The sequence below is a fragment of the Falco punctatus genome, assembly GCF_963210335.1.
Source record: "Falco punctatus genome assembly, chromosome: 5".
NCBI classification, from domain to species: Eukaryota; Metazoa; Chordata; class Aves; order Falconiformes; family Falconidae; genus Falco; species Falco punctatus.
Window position 1 is genome coordinate 18727234 of NC_137584.1, and position 24276 is coordinate 18751509.

At 36.3% G+C, this 24276-nt stretch overlaps 1 protein-coding gene across 2 annotated transcripts in view; it reads left to right on the plus strand.

Annotated features, from left to right (window-relative positions):
- The window catches only part of HMGCLL1 (3-hydroxy-3-methylglutaryl-CoA lyase like 1), a 92996-nt gene that overhangs the window by 22388 nt on the left and 46332 nt on the right, over positions 1–24276 (plus strand). For both annotated transcript variants that reach the window (XM_080389917.1, XM_080389916.1), the window contains exons 2-5: positions 4326–4403; positions 5403–5510; positions 10468–10563; positions 12363–12511. In XM_080389917.1, coding sequence (XP_080246043.1) covers positions 4326–4403; positions 5403–5510; positions 10468–10563; positions 12363–12511 — 431 coding nt within the window. The remainder of the gene's footprint in view (positions 1–4325; positions 4404–5402; positions 5511–10467; positions 10564–12362; positions 12512–24276) is intronic.

Sequence of the window (24276 nt, forward strand, 5' to 3'; positions counted from 1 at the left end):
AGAGTTATGATGCCACCTCCCTGCTGATCCTTGCTTAAAACTGCTCTCCTGAGTAATTCTTCCTTGTGCAAGATGGACCTACCTTTGTTGAGTTGTCCTCTGTGCCAGAACACCACCTTGTGGAAAAGGAAAGCAGAGCTTCATCTTTACTTGATTAGAAAGACTGAAAAGTCCTGAACCTTCAGATTCTTCTCTCTTACTTTTGGGTCCTTTCAGTTACTTTTGAGCAGCTCTGGGTAATATTTGCCAGTGCTATTAGTGCCCATATGAATGAGCTGCATGGAATAAAAATCAGAGGCTGAAGGAACCTCAGCACCTTACTAAAAGTAGTGATGCAGTGAAGATTATACTGCTTTAATTAAAGGTTGCTAGGATTTTCTATAATAAACTTGAATTTTCAGCTATTTATAGCTCAGGGAAAATGTTCCCATACAGAAATTTGGCATTCCGTCTCTCAAGCTGAATGGTATGGTTTTCCTTTTTCTAATTTTTTTAAAAAAGTCTCTTTGGCTGCATTCTGTTTTGAGGGAAGTAATTTTTTGTGGTTTTATATGCTTTTTGTTCTCCCTTGGCAAGGCTTGATACATGGAAAAAACAAATTTTCCAGGCTCTTAGTCTTTTATGTCAGCTATTTCCTTTTTGATATTTCAAACATTGTACTTTGGTAGTCATTATTTTTAACAGAGCCACTATATAATTCAATAAGCAGTCACCTCTAAGTATCTACCATAACTACTTTTTATACTTAAATACATAAAAATACTTACTATAATACAATTTATTAAATACATTTTTTCTGAAACAATTTACCTGGCATGTTTAGTGTTTAATGTAAGTAAAAACCTTCTGTAAGGTTCACCTCTTTGGCATTCTCTTAAAATATAACAACTATTTTTCATTTTTCTATTGATTTCTATTTATGTTTTTTTTTTTGTTACTTGTAGACCATTTAATGCCATACTTGAAGGTGTCAAAAGTCTCATAAGTTTGTCTCATTGGATCTGAAAATCTTTCCTTTTACCTAAGAGGATGGTGCACATCTGGAATCCTCCAGTTAGAGTTTGGGAACTCAATCCCTCAATTCATGAAGCCCAAGACCTGGTTAAGGTCTAATGCCATCCAGATAGTAAATAGAGAAGTGTTTAAACTCTGCATAAGGTCTTAAAGACTTCCCTCTGTTCTGTGGATTTGAAGCTTGTCTAGTCAATGCAGATGTGACTGGTGGCCCAGGTGACTTCTTCAGCTGTGTTTTCAGTGATGTCCAAATATTCTGCAAGTGTGACACTGTGACTAGAAGACTTCCCAAGCATGCAGGGAGTCTTTTTTTCTTCCCAACAACATTGTCAATTCATTCATAGGACAAGTGAGATTAAAGTGAAGAGGTACTGCTTTAGTCCTCTGATTCAACTTGGGACACAGAATGAAAAAATGCTAGTTATCTTAGCAGAAGATGGTACGTGTACTCTTACAGTCTCTAATTTATTTCTGAATTTTATTCAGTGATTATGCACTGTAAAATGCATAAATAGTACACAGAGTCCTGAACTTTAAGTATTCTGCCTTCCTTTTACTTGTTACCTGGACTTCAGCAATGCAGCATGAGAGAAATTATTAGTTATGTTGGGGATAAGGATGGTCAGAACAGAATTTGTGAGCTGAGTAAGAAATTGGCTGAGAAGGAAATGAGAGAGAATGTTGAAAGCAGATTCATTAGAACAAAGAGGCTTTGCTGGTGGAGTTCCTCAGGTCTTTTTTAAAAAAACTTGTTTCTTCTATAGCACTAACTCAAATTTTTTTGAGAGAGTATATGTTTGTGTTAAAATAATCATGTTAATCCAAATGTAATCCAAATGTTTTCACCAGAAAATACCAAGTTGGTAAGATCTGATGATGATAGAAAGACACGATACATCATCAGTACCACACTGGATGCCATACAGGAGGACCTGAGTGACCTTGAAGACAGGAGCAATCAATGCACTATGGATGAAACGATGAAATTCAAGGCAAAGGAACACTTTTCTGGACTCAGAGCCAAGATGTTTACTTTAAACCATTAGTTCATCAGCTCGAAGAGTGTAAGGATTTGTCTGTAGTATTGCCTGGAGTTTCCACTGCGTGGCCCTTGTGAGAGTCATCCAGTACATGGCTCTCAGTATCACGTTCAAGAATAGTGAATTCAAGTTGGGACTGACCAGTGGACAGGAAGGCTTGTAGAGAAGATCAGGGGCTGAGAGACCCGGACTATGGCTCAAAGAGATTGTGTGCCTGTAACATCACAGAGATTAAAAATCAATATTGAATGCCTTTCTGCAATGTCCCTTCAAAACTTCTGTCCCTTACAAAATCCAAGGGTTGCAGACATCCACTGAGTGGCTGTACGAATGGCTACTGCACATGCTATAGCTGTGTGAACTGTTCTGCAAAGACAGGTACAGTGCTTTGATTTCAGCAAAAGTTTTATCACAGTAGGAACTGAATAGGATTTACAGGATTTGGCCTAGAAATTGGACATTTTTGCCACCAAAGTTTTGTAGACTTTTTTCATACTCTAAATTAAGCTTCAGTTCACATAATCTATTTCAGCTCCTTTATATTTCCAGTCACAGCCTTACTCATAATGCAGCTGTGGCATTTGTCTAACAAGAAGGATCTGATATTCATGAAAGAACCCAGATTTATGCCCGTAGTGCTGAAGCAGTGCCATATTTGTGAAAATAACTTAAGAGAAACAATATGCAGCAGATGTGAAGGTAAAACCTTCACATTTAAGTAGGTTTATACTGTCAGCGAGTGTGGGCTTAGCACAGCCTGACAGAGCTTTAACTTACCAGATGTTCCACGTGATCAAATAGATACTGTACAGCTGTTTCCCATTCTTTTTACTGGGCTCAGATAAATACACAGTAAATGCTCTGAAATATGTTTACTGTATATTGGCTGTTGCTGCAGAGAACTTACTTTTATCCATGGGCACTGAGAATGTGGGGAGAAACCAAAGGTGCTGTAGGAATGCTCATTTTCCATTACTGTGAAGAGAAATTAGCAGCCGTTTGGTTGGAACAATCCTAATGATACTGGCCAGGGAGGCATGAAAAATGGGTTTTCCATCTGGTTATGGATGATGTGAGATTAGTGGCCGTATTTACACGCTGCAGAAGTGACTTCTGGTCTCTGGGTGAGCTGTGACTGCTGCAGGCAGGAGCTGTCCCCGTGGGCTGGCACTGTCATCCTTCCAGAGGCATTTAATTCTGGGGGGAGATGGTGGGTGCAGCAGGAGCAGCCACCCTGCAGGCAGCTCACACTTACCCCAGCGTGGGCTTTCAACGCTGGCATGGAGACACTGGGTTGCATTCTGTACTCAGTGTGATAATTAAACAGGGTGTCTCCAGAGCTCCTGGTGAGGCTGCCTTTGTCCCTCCTGTCCGCTCCACTGGGCACAGGCAGTGTGCCCCAAGTTGGCCATTTGATGTGTTTTTAAAGACACACAGCTTTTGAGGGTCAGTCCAAGCAACGGCTCCGAACTGTTTCAGGACTTAAAAGGCCCAGGTTACGTTAACTGCCGCACCTGTCAACTTGATTCAATAACGGAGCAGCTAAATAATAAAGAAGGAAGTTTCATTTCCCTTCACCTGCTTTTCTGCTCGTTTCTCCTTCCTCTCCTTCCAACTCCCCATGCTCTCCTTAGCCCTTTGACCTTACTGCTGCCTTCCTTCCCTCCTGTCACCATAAGCCTCCTGCCTTTCCAGAACTGCTCTTACACCAGCAAAATTCTTCTTCTTGTCTACCAGGGGCCTTCCTTGTTCTGCTTTAAATCCTTCTTTGAAACCTTCATCTTCAGGCAGAAGAATTACTTTCATCTTTCATTAATAATCTCTTCAACATTTCTTGACTGCTCTGGTCTTTTCAGATTTATAGCCTAGTCTTGCAAACATTTACAGAGAAGTAACTGTTCAGTTAAATTGAGAACATTCAGTTAGAAGTTTGGAGGACTGGATTGTTCATTGGGAAGCTTTTTGAAATGGGAATATTTCTCACTCTGTAAAACACAATGTTCATTTATGGTTTTATGTACATTTTTATAATAAACATTTGTGGCCTCAGAGGAGCAGTGGAACATGCATGCGGATAACTTCTGCTTTTAACTTTTATTCCCTAATTCAAGGTGTGGAACATGTTCGCACAGATTTTTAAAGGCTGTGGGCAAATTTAATGCTGACAATATGACTTTATACCCAGAGTCATAGGAAAGGACAAGTACAAGCTGTGCTTTTGATCTTGGTGACCCTTATTGTTTTGTATTTCAGTATTGATTTTTATTTCAGGAATCTCAAGCATCTGGACTGCCTGAGTACATAAAGATTGTGGAAGTTGGGCCAAGGGATGGGTTACAAAATGAAAAGGTAATTTTTCTTTCTTTTTTTTTTTTTTGTGTGTGTGTGTGTTTTGACTTGGTTGTCAGTGTTATTTTCATTGTGTAAAACAACTACATCCTGCTGATTATGCTTCTTCCATTTGTTACTATAAATATATTTATTTTCATATTAATAACTGTTTTGTGTATTAGAAGTAGATTACTATTTAGCCAGATGTTAAATCATACAATTTCTTTCTATACTTGGTTAACTAGCCTTTCTGTTACTCAACTACCATTTATTTTTCTGGAATTTGTCTTGTCAGTCAATAATATTCTGTCATGACATAACTGGTTAACACCATGAAGCACTGGCTATCTTGATAATACATGTTTATGCTACAACTGCTACTATAGTGGGAATAGTACAATAGGTTTTGTCATACTTCGTGCTGAACAGGCATGGAAAAAAAAGCAGTTACTCTTTTGATATTACTGTTTGCCTGAAGGGTGATAGGGAAGCATGGAAGATTGGAAGAGACTATGTAAAATAGGGTACATATATCAAAACAGTCATCTGTTTCCACAAACGGGAGAATAAGCTTACATATATTGTTGTTACTAACATAAAGATGTTAGTAGTATTAACAGAATGGAATTATTCTGTCTCAGCTATGGAGGTTTTTGCCTCCCTTTTTTCTCTGGTTGGACTATCTTGTGTTACTGTTTCCTTTGTTACTTCTTTGCTTGGTTGCTGTTTGATTACTAACAATCAGTGAGGCCAGATCTATAACCCATTACACAGAAGTGCTTCCTCATTCTTTTGTGGTAGACAAAAAATGAAGTAGGATCACGTATACTGCTTGGTGCTTTCCTTATGCAGTAGCTTCCTACTGTTAGGGAACAGTATAGTTAGACTATAATGTATGAGTATAGTTCCTTATTAAAAAAAAACAAACCACTATTGATTATGTACTGAGAAATTTCACTTACAAACGTTTCTTACCACATGAAGTTACTTCACTATAGTATGTCTCCATGTCCATAGGTGATAGTCCCAACTGATATCAAAATTGAGTTAATCAACCGGCTTTCCAAAACAGGCCTGCCTGCAATAGAAGTGACCAGTTTTGTTTCATCCAAATGGGTGCCTCAGGTATGTAAAATGATCACCATTCAGAACTGTTTTAATTCAAATGCCATTCCATGTAGTGGAGTTTTCCAGTAGTATAGCCTAATTATAGACACAAATGGAACAGAAATGATGTTGTTTGTTTGTAAAATTGGGTGCTGTTGTCAGACACTATTTATGCAGTTTTTAAAGTTCTGTGCTTTTGTTTAGGTCAGCTGACACTGGGCTAATTATTAAGAAGTAGTCAAAATTGAAGAAGAGCCAGTAAGCTGTGCAGAAAGCTGGTTAAATCTGTAACTCAGCGGCAGCAAGAACAAGTTGTTCCAGGAGGGAAGGGGAGCAGGAAGCCAAGCATGGTAACAAGGGGAGCAGAGGTTGTAGCCTTGTTGACTGAAGGGCAGTCCAACAGTCTGGACTGCTCCAACAGAGCAGAACAAGTGAGGGTAACCAGGGCAGCCAAGAGTCCACGTACTCAGGTGAATCCGCAGTGATGCAGCAGGTGCGAGGTTAAGCCAGGAGTTGTCTGGGAGACATGGTTAGGTTCTATCAGTAAGATCAAGAATGGGCTTGGTTGCTGCTGTGCAGCTGCACTGTTTCTCAGGCAGAGAGGAAACGAGAAAGTGTCTCAGCTCAAGCTGTGAAGTTGAGTGAAAAGGGAGGGTAGGCCACTTTAAGACTATTTAACAAAGCTGTCTGGGGGAGCCTCTGCTTTTTTGCTTTCCAGCTTTTATTGATGAGCTCCAAGGCTGATTGAGGCTTCTAAAGTTGCTGTCTTCTTGTCAGTGAGCTGGCCTTGAGTGCAGGCACCTGAACTCTTAGGAGGGGAAGACTCCAGGCCCTGATCAACAGAAATACTAGGAGTACAATTTGCCATGATTATTGCATAGGGAGTGAGAAATCTTAAGTATTTTTCTTGCTCTCCAAACATAAACAATTTAATGGGAGATTCCCAGTTTGCCCCTTGCAGCATGATGGTAGAAGCTTGTATGGGTGTGTATGTGCAAGGGACAGCAGTAAATGAGGAGTGAGAGAATTGGTCATAGGATGCTGAGTGGGGAAAAGAGGTGTAGGGATGATAGATCAGCATCATGAGTAAAGGGCAACTGGGGTATAGGATGATGAATGTAGACATAATGATAAAGATTTGAGAATACGAAGCAGTTGGGATGCAGGGTACTGGGTATCACTAGATGAAGAGCAGTGGGACTGATCTCTGGGGAGCAGTCAGGGTAGCGGGGACTTCTTGTGGAAGCCACACCACTTCAGAGACGTAGAATCAGGGCAGGAAAACCTAGATGCACAGAGGTGGTGCAAACTGGGTAAACTCAGGAGTGCTCCCCAGCACCAAACCAAGGGAATAGACTCCCCAGGCCTGGTGGTGGTGTGGAGTGTCATGGGAACTTGACACTTCCCTGAAGCCAAACACCATTTTTTAATGTCTGCTGCACTTGATACATGTCTGTCTATCTATCCACCATGCAGTCCTCCTTTTCCAAACACTAATATAAACACACACAGAAAAATACATGCTTGCATGTTGAAGGTTTCTAGTTATGCAGAGATGTTGCAGATTCTATCCTGGTTTTTCATTTGCTCACAAAGGAGCAGTGACCTTTTTCAGTTAATAATACAGAGAAAATTATTTACAGTTAATGTTGTACTGTGGAATGGGTGCAAAGAAAGTACTTCTGCATTTTATTTTGCTCTTTGTTTATTTAAACATTCAGTTGTAACTAAAGATTTGGAGTGGTCACACATCATTAATATAATTAAATGTTGTTCCTACCTCTTTTCTACTGTTCTGAGAATAGTCATCATGTGAAAAAGAAAGGTAGCGTGTCTTTTTTTCTTTTCCTTTAAATGAAATGTCATTTTCCGCATTTGGAGGTGCAGATCTAGCACTCTGTCAGCAGTCATACTGGGTTTTGATGAATTGTAATAATTTGCTTATTATTTTTCCAAAATCAGTTTTTACATTTGTTACAGTTCAGCAGAAATCCTAGCCTTTCTGAAGTCAGCAGTAAAACTACATTGGCATCAGAGTGCCAGGTTTTCATTTGTGATTTAACACCGCAAATTCAGGCTGAGTCCTGAAGTACACTATGTAGCTCCTGTTTGTGCTATTCAGTTGTCCCCTGCAAAGTAAGGAAATAAGTCAATACTTGTCTGTATCATTTAAACTGATTTTCAAGAAGCTATGCACTTGTTTGCACAGAAGCATTTTGAGTACTTGTCTGTTTAGTAAGGACCATAGTAGTTATTTTCAGAGTAAAACATGAAATACTTCAATTTTTAACATTGCTTGTTGCACATCTTCTGTCCAGATGTATATGAAGTTTGTCCATTTTAAACTGAGAATGCATCCTGGGCCTGGACGGTATTCCAGGCTTTCCTCTGAGAAAAACATAGTACGGTCATACTTTTTCTTATTCATGAGTTAGCAGAGCAAACTGTACATACTCGGAGGGACTTTATTTCAGTATTCTCAGGATCACCAGGGAAGGGTCTAAAGGAGGGATAATAGGAAAGGGGAAGAAAACAGCAACAATGCAGAATTTCTTTGCAAATTTGTCAATACAGGGGCAGTGATACTGTGTCCGTTAAAAGTGACTAGCTAAGTTTTTCCAAATGCCATCAAACTTTGGCAGTTACAGCAACAGAGAATAATGTAGGTTTTTAAACATTAGAAGGAAGAGTCTAAAGCAAAGGTGGATTTCTTCTTTTCTTGTGTAATTATTTCCTTTTCCTGTGAGCCATTAGGAGTACCAAATTTAGCACAGGTTTGTCAGTTTTGGAAAAAATGAACAATCCCTTCTTATCTCAAATTCATGTCTGAATATTTTATTTTAATGGCTTAATTTGTGTTTAAATGTTTTTTTATTTAAAAGATAAGATTGTGTTGCTTTGATAAGGAGTGCGGTCTTGACTTTGTCTTTTCTTTGCTCCTTTTTTCTTTTCATAGGTCATGGGAATAGAATTCATGGTTATGTTTAGATCACTCATTCACTTACTTTTTTTAGTATTTTAAAGCTCTTTTATGGCTTCCCATCCACTGTTTTTTTTGGCCAAGATTTTTTTACTGAAAAAAACTAAAAGGAAAAGTTCCACAGTAGCAAGGTGCCATGTAAAACAGGATCCCACACCTATAACCTAAACAGCCAAAAATTATAAATACCTATCATTAGAAAGCTTATTTTTAAAGAAATTTGGAAAAGAAATATTTTATTAAAATTTAAAATCTTATTACATGCAATATGTGTTAAAATGGGATTTTACTTACAGTAAAAATAGTAACGGGACAGATGTAATATATATAATATTATTTGGATCTGGCAGCTTTATACTAGTTAAAAAAGTGTCATTTTGGTTTTCTAGTATATGTTAAGTCAGGCTATAATTTTAAAGTGTGGAATTAGTTCCAGCATTTGCCATTTAATTAATCATTTGGTTTCAAACAGCCTCCCTTGCCCTGAGAAATGTAGATACTATTTATATTAAATTAAGGAATGAAAAATAGTTCTTAAAAAACTAAGGCATTAACAAATGTTTTTTTGTGAGGTTATTAGATATGTTAGGTGGTCACACTGGTTTAATTTATGTAAAAGCAATTATAAAAAGTTGCTTTGTGCCATCACTTGTTTCCTGATGAGAAATTAGTTGTGTCTGGCTATAGGACACTTTTCATACCATACATCCATTTCCTTATAAATACGTGTTGGGCTTACATTTGAGGAGGTGCACATGCATTTTTCTGATACTTTTAATCTATTCATCTTCATAGTAGGAAACCATATTCTGTCATAGTGACAGAATGATTCCAGGTTGCTAGTAGTATTGAAACTTAATAATCTGGTATAATTTAATATCATGTTTTTAGAACTTGTGTTACTTCAAAGATATCAATAAAGTATCCTTTGAAGATAAAGAGTAATGAAAGCTTTGTAGTTCGTATATCTTGGTATTCCTCAAATGACTTTTCATCAGTGTGGAAAGAATCAGAAATCCAATTTAATACTGTTTGCTTGGAAGATTTGCTAATATGAGAGCTGATTTTAAAAGCATTTAAAATACATTATTCATTTTTTAAAACTCAAAATCTAAGAAATTAAATGTTTTATTAACTGTATTGTATTCAGGCATGCAAACCATTAAAAAATAAACTAATTTTGCTTCCAGTTCTTCCAAGAAAATATGCTTTTCTAAATAATCTACAGTTTATTATGTGAATAAGTCTTTGATATGTCTTCTTGATCAGTACATGAAGGACATTTAATTTTGAGTGAGAAAAGTGTAAGGATATCTTAAAAAGGCAGAGTTTTTAGTTTTGGGTTTTTTGTGAGAGGAAACTAAGGAGAACAAATGCTTGAGGACAGTAATGGTCTTTTGACCTTTCCTATAATAAAGAAGTATTTTCTTTTTTGGCAGAAAATTCTGTATATTACAATGTTACACTATGCAGAGAACTGGATTTTGCTGTATTTTTAAGGATAGACTTGTGGTTAGTCTTTACAAATACGCTGATTGCAGTTTTGAATAATTTAGGTTCACTTATGCTTAAGATTATGAAGTCGTATTTATAAGAGTGCTGAAGTTTTCAAGATTTGGATGGTTTTAAAATGTCAGTTATTCTGTTATTTCCACCTGTTGAGTCCGTTGAAATAAGTTTAAAGTTTTAGTAACAATTGATGATCATCATGATCACAAATCTATCAATTTATGATGCAAAATATGTTTTTACAGATACACACAGAAAGAAACACCATAGGAATCTTAGCCCCAATTCTATATTCATATAGAGCTGGAAAGCATGCTACTCAAATAGTCAAAAGTTAAGAAAACCATTGATTTAACTCTTTTGTTGTTTCACTTTTTGTGTGAACTGTATACCTAATGAAGGCAAAAACACAGTCTTAAGCCGATTTCTGCTTAGCTATATACAATCAGAAAATAACTGCTGATTAATACAAATTATATATTTTAGATGGCAGATCACAAAGAAGTAATGAGGGGCATTGAGCGACAACCTGGAGTCCAATACCCTGTCCTCACACCTAATCTTCAAGGTTTTCATTCAGCTGTAAGTACCTTCATAGGTGTCCACAATTACCTCTTACATGTTTCAGCCACTTTCAGTTCAGTACCATAAATGAGCTATTTAATGTCATATAACCTGTGCTGTTAGAACTAAGCTATGGGGTTTTTTTAATTAAAGCTCTCAGTTTTCATTGTGAAAAATGGGCTAATTCATAGACTGATACTAAGCTCTCTATATTAATACTTTAATGGAAATATTGATCAAAAAGTCTTTGCAAGTTCCTATAAATGATGCTTGTGTGTAGTGAGAAATACAGTTCCTTCTCCATTGACTTTTTTGCACTACAGAAACTTCTGAAGAATGTCTTATTGTAAAGTCATTAAAAAGAACGAGGAAAGAGTCATTTAAATGAAAATGCTTTATAGGAAGGTATTAGATTTCTTAAATTCTGCATTTCATTTTGGTAGGGTTTGAAAGTTCAAATTTTTTCAGTTCATACTAAATAAATATTCAAAATTATAGACTTGAAGCACTTGAAGTGCTTGGGCTTGCAAAAATGGAGCAGTTCAGTCATCTTAAAACTTACACATTGATAGTCAAGTCTTTACATGTTTTTGTTTTCTGAAAAGTTTTTTGCTTCTGTGCTTTTGGCTTGATATAGGACAAGCCATATTTGGGGCTTGGTGGGTGTTTGTGGTGTAATCTGTCATGCAGTTTGTATACTGTATATGCAATTTCCATTAAAACAGAATCCTGTACATAGGCGAGTTAACTATCAATAGTCAGTTTTATAGTGCCACAACCGTGTCTGCAGTGGTAGCTTGTATGAGTTGAATTAGATCTGCTGTACCTCTGTACTGTATTTAGTGATACACTGAAAGGTAAACAACGCAGAAATAGTTGTTGGTGATTGCTGAGTTCTTTCTTGCAGCCAGTTTTTTTTCTTCCCACTGTTTGAAAGGTTATTTGTTCCCGTAAGGATTGCTGAAGCTTAGACATTATCCTGCAGAAGCAGAGAGTGAAGGGAAAAGCTCTATTCTTTTTCATACAACAGGAGTATTGTTCTCACTGGAGTGAGAATTAATTAATTAGCGACTTTCCTAAGCTTAAATGTTTTCTTCTTCTATCATTTGGCTTTCAGCATTCTAGTTTGCCTCATGTTAGCTGAATTACTGAGGTACTGTGTACAAGCTCGGGCTAATTGTCCCTTCATTGAAGTCACCACATTTACACATCTTCTAGACCGGTATTTTCTCTTGAGACTTTTTCTCAGCAGACTCTCACATACACATTTACCTTGTTACCCGTATCAACTATGACACCAAGACCAATGGAGCCCTTGATCCTAGAGTTGGCTCTAACAAGGAAATCCCTGTTGGTTACTGTTGCTGCTCTAGGCATGTGCAGGCACAGGGCTTTCCTAAGCATGAGAATGACTTCCTGACATTCATGAGGAGTAGGCTTTGTACAGAGGATGGATATTTCAGAGTTGTGATATGATCTTTTCCTTTTCTGAAAAATGAATATAAGTATCATTGTTATTTTCATAGTAGGTTCATGTGGTTTTCTACAGCTTAATACCTTTATCATTTATCCCTTTAAAAATATGTTTACCTAATTGCTAAGAAGGGGAAGGAAATATGCCATAATGGATGAACTCAAATTTTGATTTAATCTGTTTGTATGCAATCAATTTAAAAAAAACTGGAATGAAACTTGTATTTTTAGATATGGATGATATAATGTGATTTAAAATTCTAGAATGTTATACGGAATTAAATGCTTAACCTAATCTTTTAATACAGCATTATGATTCTGTTTTATTGAAATGTATTTTTCAGATTGCAGCAGGGGCGACAGAAGTCTCAGTATTTGGTGCAGCATCTGAATCTTTTAGCAAAATGAATATTAATTGTTCAATTGAAGAAAGCATAGAAAAATTTGAAGAAGTTGCTAAATCTGCAAGGAATATGAATATTCCAGTGCGTGGGTAAATATAAAGATTCTTAAGTAATACAGAGTTATTTGCCTTGCTGTTACAGAGGGCTTTTTCTACCAGTAGAAGAGTATACTACTAATTTTTTACATTTTAGATGATTGAAATGAGTCTTAATTTTATTTATTTTTATTTTAAGATTGAATATATTGAGTAATTTTGCTCTGTGTTTTGCAAATGCTAATGGTGACTAGTTTTCTCTGGACATTAAAAAAATAAGCTGTGTATATAAACATACCCCTTTTATTAAACAAATTTATTTTTATCATCACAAATGACAGAACAAAACTTATTTTGTGCTGCTGAGAAGTCATAACACTGTTGCCTGCACCTTAGAAAATACAGTGCATACTTTTATTTTATTATAGAATTGATAAGATATCATGTCATACACTGCAGAATCAAAGTATAAAAGAGATATAGCAAATTTACTCGTAAGAAAAAAATAATTCTTTATATAAGTTATTCTGAAAACTCCACTTGTTGAAGTTTTTTGAGTCTTTAGTGCATGAAACTCTGAAATTGTCCAGTATTTATCTTTCTCTAGAGTACCTTCTTTTAAACTTGAAATAATCCTGAATGATACTCACCTTTGAACAGTCTCTCTTTTTCATTTCCATTTTCTTTAGCTATTTTTTCTTTATATTTCTTTAGCATTACACAGAGCTACTTATTTAAGATAATTTGTGAAGGTCCTTGTAAATGTAAAAAGGCTTACATAGGTTCAAGGAGAAACTCAACAGTGAGATTCCTTGAGGATTACTAGTAATGCAAACTACATCATGCTCAGAAAATACCTGGACTTGAAAATAGAGGTAGATACCTCAGAGACTTAGTGCTTGAAAACCTGCCTGGGAATAAGTACTGGGATCTCTTTTTCCTCCAGAAATCATGATGAGGTAATGCTGCTGCTCACTTTTTGCACAGTACTGAGGGTGTTTGAGAATTTGCCTTGAGAAGGGGAGATCTGACTTGTAGTTATACCTCAGCCTCAGAGGATCACAGAATAACAGAATGATTTAAGTTGAGAGGGACCTCTGGAGGTCATCTTGTCCAGCCCAAGGATTTTAACATACACACATCCAGCCAAGGATAGCTCATAAATGCTCGGGTCATTTTCTCCTAGCCTGTTTATATAGTTCAGATGGAAATTCACTGAACAGAGAAATAAGGACTTTCACGTTATTAAGAAATAATAACCTGTACCCAAGTTTAAATACTCTACCTAGCTGCTAATCTGTCAGGTAGAGTCAGGGCTTGCCTTCCTGAGCAGCTTCTCTTACAAGAGATCTGTTGTTTAAAAGGTCTCTGCCACCACTGTTTGCCACATTTTTCTGAAACAATTCTGAGCTGAGAACATAAATAGCAATTTAAGTTCTCAAGGAGGATTAAGCTCAGGGATGTCTGAATTTTAGGACCCATATAGGTGTGGGTAAGGGAGTAGGCAGTCAATTCAGAAAAGACAGCATGTGTGTAGCAACAGACCTTAGGCACTGGTGAACATGTTTACTGTAAACTTTCGTTTTCTGGTTTTCTCATGTGTCTGGGCATGTGAGGCAATATTTTCTGTTTCATATTCCTGTATTTCACAAACAAAATTCAACCAAATGGCAAAATAGAGGCAACCAACCATCAAGGGAATCTTCAAAGCCTGTGCATTGTATATGTTTTGAATAGCTGTGGGTGTCAACAAATGGACTTTGCAACTGGTGCAGAAAATGTAAACTTAAGGTCATGAAGCCCCTGTAATGTACTCTACATTGATGTTGGAGCTTAAAATGTTAACTTACCTTCTGTGCACTAGTTTCACACGTTTAAGAAAATGGCAACCTGCTGCTTTTTCTTCCCACACATTGTATGTCTAAAGCATTTGTAATATGCCAGTAGCAGTTATTCTGGCACTGATACACTGAAGTGATGGAAATGATTGTTCCCATGATAGGATTCTACAGCATTCCCATACATTTATTGTCTGCTAACTGATGAACTGTGTAGCAGGTTTTTTTTCCTGCACACAGCAGAAAAAAACGAGAAGGCAGCAGGATGGGAAGGCGTGTACAGGGAGGAGGAAATAGAAGGCAGAAAATGGTCAAATGGAAGCAGAGCACGAATAAAAAAAAAAAAAAAAGAATATGATAGTAATTAAAAATAAAAAGAAGGAAAACAAAGCGAGGAGATGCAGGGAAGTATCAAGAACCAGTAATGAGGCAAACAGAAAAAACAGCAGAGTTGAAGAGAAATGAGATAATTGAACTCAGAAAATTCAAAAAGGTTATGTTTTAAAAGTGCTTACTTTGTGCATCCAGTGCAAAGATCTGTAATTTCACTTCGGTAAGCAGACCTAGGCAAACTTCACACAGTGCGTGCAGGACAATTTTTTGAGTCTGTCATGCCGGGTGCAGTATGTTACAGAATGCTTCAACAGCGGACTGCTTAATATCAGATCTGCTACAAAGTGAACAGATTTGAAGTTGTGAATGAAAATTATGTAAGTTCTCTCCAGCTGTAGCTTTCTTCCTTAGGCTTACAGGTCTAAGAAAAATGAATCATTCGGAAGTAGGAAGCCATTGACAGAATCATTTGATTTGTGGAATTATAACCAAGTAAAGAAACCAATTAAAGAGGATAATTGAAGAGAAGTTATGTTTATATTTATGTTACCGCTTTCTGCATCACAGGATATTAGTTTAGGAACTAATTTATCCAGTGAAAATTAGAGGTTGAGGCATCAGGAGATAAGATGCTGGACTAATATAACACTTCAACAAATCAAAATTTCCAGGAGAGGACGGTCTGCTATTTGTCCAGAGGTTTCTAATATAACTCAATAATAAAGTAGCTAATCTCCTAAAAATCTGCCGAGAATCTAAACTGCAGAATATGGACCCTTATTTCATAACAAAACAAAAAAAAAAAAAAAAAAACTGAGGTAATAATTTTGAGTATCTAAAACATCCATTGAACATGGATTTCAGTATATGAAAATACTGAAAATAAAGTTTTGAGCATGCTAGCAACTTAAAAGATAAAAAGAGAACAGGTTAACACAATCTGTTTGGACTTTAAGTGTACTTTTAAAAAATCCCTGCCAGGGAGATTTTGAGGAGACAAAATAGTAATTAATGACAAATAAAATGTGACTACAGATCAGAGTCTAGACAAATAAGTTTTGAAGAGAATAATTGCAAAGTATTGTGATACAATGAATCTTGTTTGTGCACGTTCATACTCATTCAAATACACTCATCATGGGTGGCAGAGTTACGGGAATCTGTAGGAAGCATTGAGATGGAATGATTGCTCAGAAATAATAATAAAAAAGGATTGTTTAGTGTCCATCTACATCAGAACTTTCTTTTAAGCTCCAGTGTACTGTCTTTTGTTGAATAGGATTCTGAAGACAGAAAAATAATAGCAGGGGCATAAACATAGAAATGCAGAATTCAGGACTTTTTTTTAATGGTAGATCACTTAGCAGTTGAACAAGGCTCTAGAAAATGGACTTAAAACTTTTAATTAGTTAAAAAAAAATACCCATAAGGAAGAAACAACAATTTTGACTGCTAAATCCAGGAAGTAAATAAATCTGTTTATGACATTTGAGCTGTTGTGAGGAGAGGGATTATGGAAGCAGATTGTCATTTCCAACTTATTGCTAGAAGAGTAAACCATAATTTTCTCTGGTACTAACACCCAACAAAATTCTGCACTACTACAGGGAATTCATTAGAACTGGAGTGGAAGTAGTTCATTAGCTCCCAAATATTGTAGTACATTTAGAAGATTTGTGGAGTGTTACATTCTATTTAGTGATGCAAACACTGGGCTTCTCTTCCTCAATGAAAAGTGTGGAAAAGGTAACTAGAAAATAAGACTTAAACAGAGATTTCATAGAAATATTCAGTGCAATCAAGGTGGCTTTTTCCTGGAGGTAAAACAATCAAAAAAGAATTAGCTATCAAAGCCTGATATTTATGATCTTGATTTATGATCCTATATTTAGCTGCTACTGAGGAAGCTGCTTCTAGTCACAGATAAAATAAATGGCATTTCTGTATCCCAGTTCCATGCAAAATTCTCTACATGCTGAGACAGTCAAAGCTTTGTGGCAAGTTGTTCTTTATATCCTGATCCATAGGTATCACATAGACAAGTCAAGCAGAGACAGAAACTGACAGTTTAAGAAATTAGGATTTATGAGTTTCTGTTGAATGGCCTCAACACCCAGCATTTTGGAAACAAAAGGATGGGATGTTACATAGTTCACCAGTTGACATTCACTATTTAGAATTGATGCTTACGGTTTGACTGGTTGTTATTTAGGAGGAGATTAGTTTCAGGTTTTATTTTGTTGTGTGGCTTCTATTTACTGAAAATAATTATATATTGTTTACAACTATTGTTGTAACATGAGGCAGATCTGAGCATGACCACACAACAAGTCTGAGTTTGTCATCCTAAATCTGCTTGTAGTTACTAGAGGGGAAATAGGCAGCCTTCAGGCTACGATTTATTGCATGTGCTTTTTTAAGTACCTGCCTTAGGAACAGATGAACCGCTCTCCAGAAGATCCATCCTTTTGGCTGCAAAGGAGCTTGGGTGCTATCCTGTGTTAGTCATCCTATAGATGTTCTATCTAAGGCATAGGCTGTAGGTTATTACCTTTGATGTCAGAAGTTAGAACAGCTAAATCCCATCCTACTTGCGCCTAGGGTAAGGATTAGCACCTTGTAATTTATGTAAATTACAATAGATATAAGGAATCTGTTAATAGGCTTTGTCATGTAGGGTAATACAAAATGAAGCTGTGGACTATATGGACACAGATTTTTACTCTGCACTAAGAATCAACATTTTGGTGTTTTAATCACCCTTTTATAGATTGGCTACTTTTAAAGAAACATGATCTTTGCTCATGCATGCAAAAGAATATGCCTTTGCTCAAGCAAGCTCCCAGGACTACACATTTTTTGGCTTCTGATATAAATTCTGTAGGCTAAATATTTTGCTGGAATTACTTAGATAATAAAAATATTAATATGCATAAATTGTATTTATATTAATTTCAAGACAGATATTATTTCCTTTCTAAAGCATTATTATTGTTTAAGGTGTTATTTATTTGCAGGAAATGGATAATTTAGTGCTGTGCCCTAACTCCTTATTTGTGCAGTTAAAAAATACTTCCAAAAATAATTTTAAGGGGTTCAAATTTTATTTCCTATTTTTACTGGCAATTTAGAATTTATGTAGTGACAATAAATCATCGACAATCCTTGAATCTTATGAAAAATGCACTCAAACAGTTGAAACTAAACTTTAAGCTTTTGCATGTCTTACTGTTGCTACAGCTGCACTAACGTTGACTCAATCATCGTCCAGAAAATTTATGTTGTCAGCTGTCACATTTAAAATCTCTAGCACAGTACACAGTTTTCTAAATGTTTACTAAATTACTTCAGATGTTTATGAAGAATTGGAGTCTTGTGTATGGTCTTAGAAGTTGGACTATTTATTAGCATCATAAAGGGGTTTTTATTTTTATTTTTTGAACGTGCATAAAAACTTCACGATAACATCTGGGACACATTCTGTGAAGACGCTGAGCCAAATCAGTTATAAACTGTGTGGTCAGCTAATTACTGCTATGCATATTTTGCATGTGAAATGACACAAAATACTGCTGGTTTTGGAATTGCATCTTTTAATGCATAATTCAGGTAATATTAAAAAATATCACATCTTTTTCAGTGATTAAAAATTAAGCCTAACAGCTAGGATTGATGAAAAACTGTGGCAAACCGTGATTGCAAGTGGTCACTTGGATTGTGTTTTAATTTAATTGATTTTTAATGTACATATGAAGAAAATGTTAGGTAACTTCTGGTTAAGCTAGATTCTTCCCAGTTAATGTATTCCAAAATTTAAAAAGGCACAGAAATAAATTGCAATCAGTACAATAGAACAGTAAGGAGGTAAGGAATATGTGTTTCCCCCTTTTCCACAAAGAGTGCTTCACTACCAACTTCGTGTCCTGTGACAGTGAAATAAAGTCAGACTATCTTCTGAAACATTCAGTTCTGTATAAGACTGTCTTAGTCCTAATAAAAATTAACTGGGAAGAGCTGAAAGGCGGTAATTTTTTTTCTCTACTAAAAAACATTTCTCCATGACCCGTAAGTAAAAGCTGTATTTATGTCCCAGTCCTGAAAAATATCCATGTGAATAGCCCTTTTGAGGCAATTTGTACTATTTGCATGTGCAAATATGAAAGTGTATGCAAGTGTTTAGTGTTTCAGTGTTGGAAAAACAGATGCAAATGTGTGCTGTAAAATAACTGTAGAAGCATTTCCTTGCAAAGCTGCTTCTTCATAAATTAAAGCATATGTAATCACGCATTAATTCTAAACTGGTGTATGTCATTCCTTTGTTTATAGTCCTCTGTCTTTTATGAATGATGAGTATGGTGAAGTTCACAATACATAAAAGCACACTGAAACATACCAGTATTTGACTCACATCTGTGTTTGTATATAATTCAAATAATGGTTGATATACTTGAAATATAGCAATATTTTTTACCATGACAAATAGATACAAAACAAACAATTGTATGGAATATTATTATTACTCTATTTTATATTATGTTATAATAAAGGTTACAGGTTACAACATACATAATTCCTTGTTGATTATAGGAAATAATTCTTGTTCTACTTTGATAATAATACACAAGGTAAGACACAAAATAGTTGAAACTTAAAAAGAAAGCACTGATTTTAGTTACCTTTATCATGTGCTAGTGATATTTGGATTTATTTTGAAAAAAAATATGCATGTGGAATATATCAGTTTTATTTTAATATACTTCATAACAACTAATTCTGGAAACCAATAAAGAAGTCTGTTTTGTTTATAAAGAAATGTCCTGATTATGTGAAACTTTTGATTATCAAGACAGTCTGGTCTTTATAATGCAGTTCAGTAATGCTTTTTTTCTTTTATTACAGTTCATTTTAAATGCCTTAATTCAAGATATTTGGATGGCTTTACAATACTGTATTTTCTATACCTAATTGGAATTACCATGAGATAAACTCCAGCAATTCACTTTTGCACAAATCAATACAGTTTAAACCTGTGAATGTTTTATGAATACAGACAGAAACTTTGAACTTGTATTTTCTGGTATTCTGGAATACATAGGGAGTATGTATATGGAGTACACGTTTTTTTCACATTGCTTTAAATCCCCATTTGTAGACTACTCTGTAGTTTAGCATAGTCACAATTATATTGATAATAGGATGATTTATGCCATTATCGCTTCTTTAGATATATAACTAATTTTAACACCTTCACGTCACCATAAGTGAGCCTGTGTCTGAGGTTATGGGAACAACAAAATGTAGACCTACGTTTTAATAGACTTGGAGGCAGCACATTTTATTATGCAAATGGTAAACAAATCTACAGTTACACAGGATTAAGCCAGCTGGTCACAGTCCCCTGGAGAAGTTTGAGAAGCTGGAGATGACTGGAATGTGGGGACTTGGTGCTTTTCTTTGTACTGGGGACAAGTTAAGAAAAGGATGTAGGAGCCATTGTACTACCATTCTGCATGATTGCACTATGTAAGAGGAGAGATTTTCCTTAGGAAAAACTTAACACCAACTTCTACCCGTTTTTTTGTGCCTGCAGATAGAAAATATTAGCAGGCCAGAAGAGCTGGGGGGGGGGGGGGAGGGGGGTGTTGGATACCTGTGGCAAGTAAAAAGGATCCCTGTTTTCTCTGAAAGGGTAGTGCAAATTAGGACTTGAAATGTTAGTACAAAATTATAAGGTAACAATACAATGTGTTTGCCCATGTGTTACTGATTGCTCCATGGATATTTGGTATAGTTATTAAAAGTTAAGTGGTTAAGAAGCCCTTCATTATAGGAAGAGTTTTGTTCTGGTTTTAGAGAATTTATTTTCTAGAACAGAGTCCACAATTTAACAGTGTTTTCTAGGCCTTCTAAAATTAATAATAAGTACTATTACTACAGGATTCACTTTGAATAGCATATATATATATATATGTGCTCACAACTGGGCACTAGATAAATGGAGATATAGGTTTTTTGGTTTGGTTTTTGGTGTTTTTTTAATTGAATGTGGGAAAAAATAATCCTGGCCATATTTAAATATTTTGGGCTTGGCTTGGAGATTCTTTTTCTGGAAGAATCTCATTTCCCTCTTGTCTTTTGTATTTCCCCTCTCCATACAGTAAAGATTGCTTGTTTTTAACAAATGGCTTCCTTTGCAAAGAGACAGACTATATCAACCTTAATATTATGAATTCACCAAATGATAGGCATATACATTTTAGCACGAACGTCCAATAAAAATAAATACATCTGCAGTGAACATGGTAAATTATATGCGAACTTACACTATAATAATAAACAGGAAACAGCAGCATCTGAGTTTGCAACTGGCTTCTCAGGAGGCTCCGTGCTTCCAGCTGTGGTAGCAGCTGTGGATCTGGCTCTGGAACTCTTGCTGAAACAAGCTGACAAAGGGCTGATTACAACATGGAGTTCAGTTTCTGCTTGGATTCATTTTCCTTTTAACACACTTTGGTTATGAAAAGTTTGCTCATTTACCCTGTTTGTGGTTTTATGTCCTGCACTTCACAGTCTTTGGGCTGGTGTGATGATTATCACCATTCCTAGTGACCTTGATCGTGGGGACCTTACACTGTCTATGCCATTTGTGAAGCATTGCAATTTGGGTTTGGCTTAGTGGAAGAAATTGAAAACTCTCTTCCTCTTCCTTCTCCCTCCCCATCCCCAGAGGCTGTTCAGCATTTTTGTCCAAAATATTACACAGTAGAGTTGTTGGAGTTTATTTTTTTAATGTTTTTATATGCATAGAAAACAGTTTAGGAGAAGGCCAAGTGATAACTCACCTGCAGTGAAATATGTCGGACAGACAAGAGACTAGGTAAAGTGCCAGGTGAAACAAGTAGAGAACTTCTTTTTATTAAAGGGAGGAATTCTGATTTCAGAGAACCTGAGCAAAACAGCTTTTAACCGTGTGTTCCTGAAGTAGCTGTATAGATATGTTCACTTATTACAGGTCCTTCTTTTCCACCTCTGGTTGCATGGGCTCTTTCCTTGATTGCATGCTAAAGATGTAGTTAAGCTACTAAAACATCTGGCCTTGATTCAGCAAAGATTTAAGCACATACTTAGAATTAAACACTTCCATTGCAGTCTGCTTGGTGAACTCCCAGATATTTACTTCTCTCATGCTGTGGAGCCTCTAGTGAATATCCTGAGACCAAGACAGTAATTTTCATTGCAGTCTTTTTTTCTTTCAGTCCTGCCATCTTTTTAGAAAACAGCTGTATTCTCCAACTTAATTGAATCCCCAAATCAAATCCCAGTTGCCTCTGTAACTCATTGCTCAAACTCTTCCCTCTTTTTCCCTCTGCTGCTTTTCCTCACATAGGGTCTCGCTTTTTCTCCTAAGGAAAAATACAGTATGATCTTCCTTCTGTCACTCGCTTCTCCCTCCCCTCCCCTAATCCTTTCTCTTTCTCTTCCACTGTCAGAGTAGCAGGAGTTTCTTGTCTACTTTCCATCCGTACCCCTTCCACTTGCCCCTGTGACCCCACGTTCTGTTCTTCTTCTTCTTTCTCCCCTCCCTTATTCGCTTTCTTAACCTCTCACTGTCCTCTGGCTCTTTTCCACTGCAATATAAGCAAGCATTTGCCTCTTAAAAATTGCACCTTTGACCCTACTTGGTTCTTCATATCATATCTCATCGCCTATCTCTTCTTCATTCCTAAGCTCATTGAAGGCGCTGTTTATAATTACTGTCTGGAGACCCTCTTCTGTGATTCCCTCCTATAACTCCTACACTTTGGCTTCTGTTCCTTGCTTGCAACTGCAACAGCTCTCACCAAACTCCCTGATGACAAGATCTCAGAAACAGTAGTCTATTCTCATTCTTCTTGACTTGTCAGTAGTGTTTGCTGCAGTTGACCAGACTCTTCTTTAAACTTCTGTCTTTTGTTACTCTCTGTGGCTCCGTCTTGTTAATTTTCTCCTTTCTAAGCAGTTCTTCAGCATGTTATTCAAAGTTGTCTCCCATTTTGCTAGGCTGTGAGTGGAGGTCTTGGGGCTCTGCTTTGTCTGGATTCTCTTGTGCTTTTAATGCCTTATGGCTTATTTCAAACACAAAAAAGAGTATGTAACAACCAAACATATCTAGGTAACATATGCACCTTCCTATTGAAACCTATTTGCTCTCACTTAAGCTTCTTAATTTGGAACCTAATTTGGAACCACACAAATGCAATTACAAAGCATCCCACCCAGCACTGCTCTAAGTCTAAATGTCTTGGCGAATGCTCAGACCAGACACATGAGTATCTTCTCTTTTGCACATAGACATGCATAATTTTCTCCTTTCACATGCTAGGCTCTCTGTACCCCTGTGAGCAGTACTCAGCCCTTGCCTGCATCTGTTCCAGCTTGCATTACTTTTTCTACAAATTACTCAAATTGTGTCTCTTATTTTCAGTAAGAATTTAGCAAGACTTTGTCAAATGAAATTCATATTTTATGTTCTCTATTAGAAATGCTTATCCTCGCATCTGTGTTTGGAGCACATTCTACTCTTTTACAGTCTCATTTTAAGCATTTAACTTTCTTTGTCATTGCCATCAACTGACTCTCATTTCTATTGCTCCTGTCCTTTCTCCATTAATTCCCAGTGCTTTTTTTTGTATTGACAGCACCAAAAAATGTAATGTTATCACCACATCTCTGCTTCTAATGCTAATTCGTTAAACGAGAATGTTAGATAAAATTCTGCCAAGCTCATTCTTGATGAACTGTACTGAAAAACAGTTCTTTCATTTTTCCACGGGGCTTTGTTCTCTGGTCAAATTCTTTCAGTAATCCTTATTTTCTCCAGTTGAATGTTGAATTTCAGATGCCCAGATCAATTATACCTATCATATTTTCCTTGTTTAAAATGTCAACGTAGTCACAATGTTGTAAGCATGCGGAGAGTCCATAATCTCAAACAGATTTGTACATTGTAGTAGGCAGATTCTTCAGGTCACCACAGACTTTCATACCCCAGCAGGCCCAGCTGAATTATGAGAGCTCAGGCGAGTTTCTGCTCACTTGTGTGAACCACAGGGAATATTCCCTTGTTCTCTAGGTACCTTTTGGCCTGCTTTTACTTTTGCTTGCGCTACTCCATTCCAGATGTCATTCATACCACATTATCACTACCAAATGCATGTCTTTTTGGTCTAACATATGTAGCCATTAGGAACATATACAGATATATGTAATTAAAGGGAACGTGCACATATGTGCTAAGTGTTTTGCATTTACTTCGTATTTAGTACTGTTCATGCTCACTTCATAATAAGTGCTATGGCTGATGTTGCAAAATAATTTCAGTAAAATTCTGTGTATTCACTAGCTCTAGGCACTGTAGTAGTATGTAAAAAGTCATCCTTTGGGTCTAAATTTTTCATGCCTGGTTTCATTTGAAATACTGTGTGTGCATAAAAGAAATTAAAGAAATTATCCTGAATTGTTTTTGAGTTATGTGTCACTGAAAAGCAGGGCAGTGTTTAACTGTTGACAGTAGCTGCTTTTTTTTATCTTTAAAGTAGATAAGAAAATTAAGAATTTTGAAACTTAAACAGTGACATCTAAATTGGGGGTGATACTTAATGAAGTCTG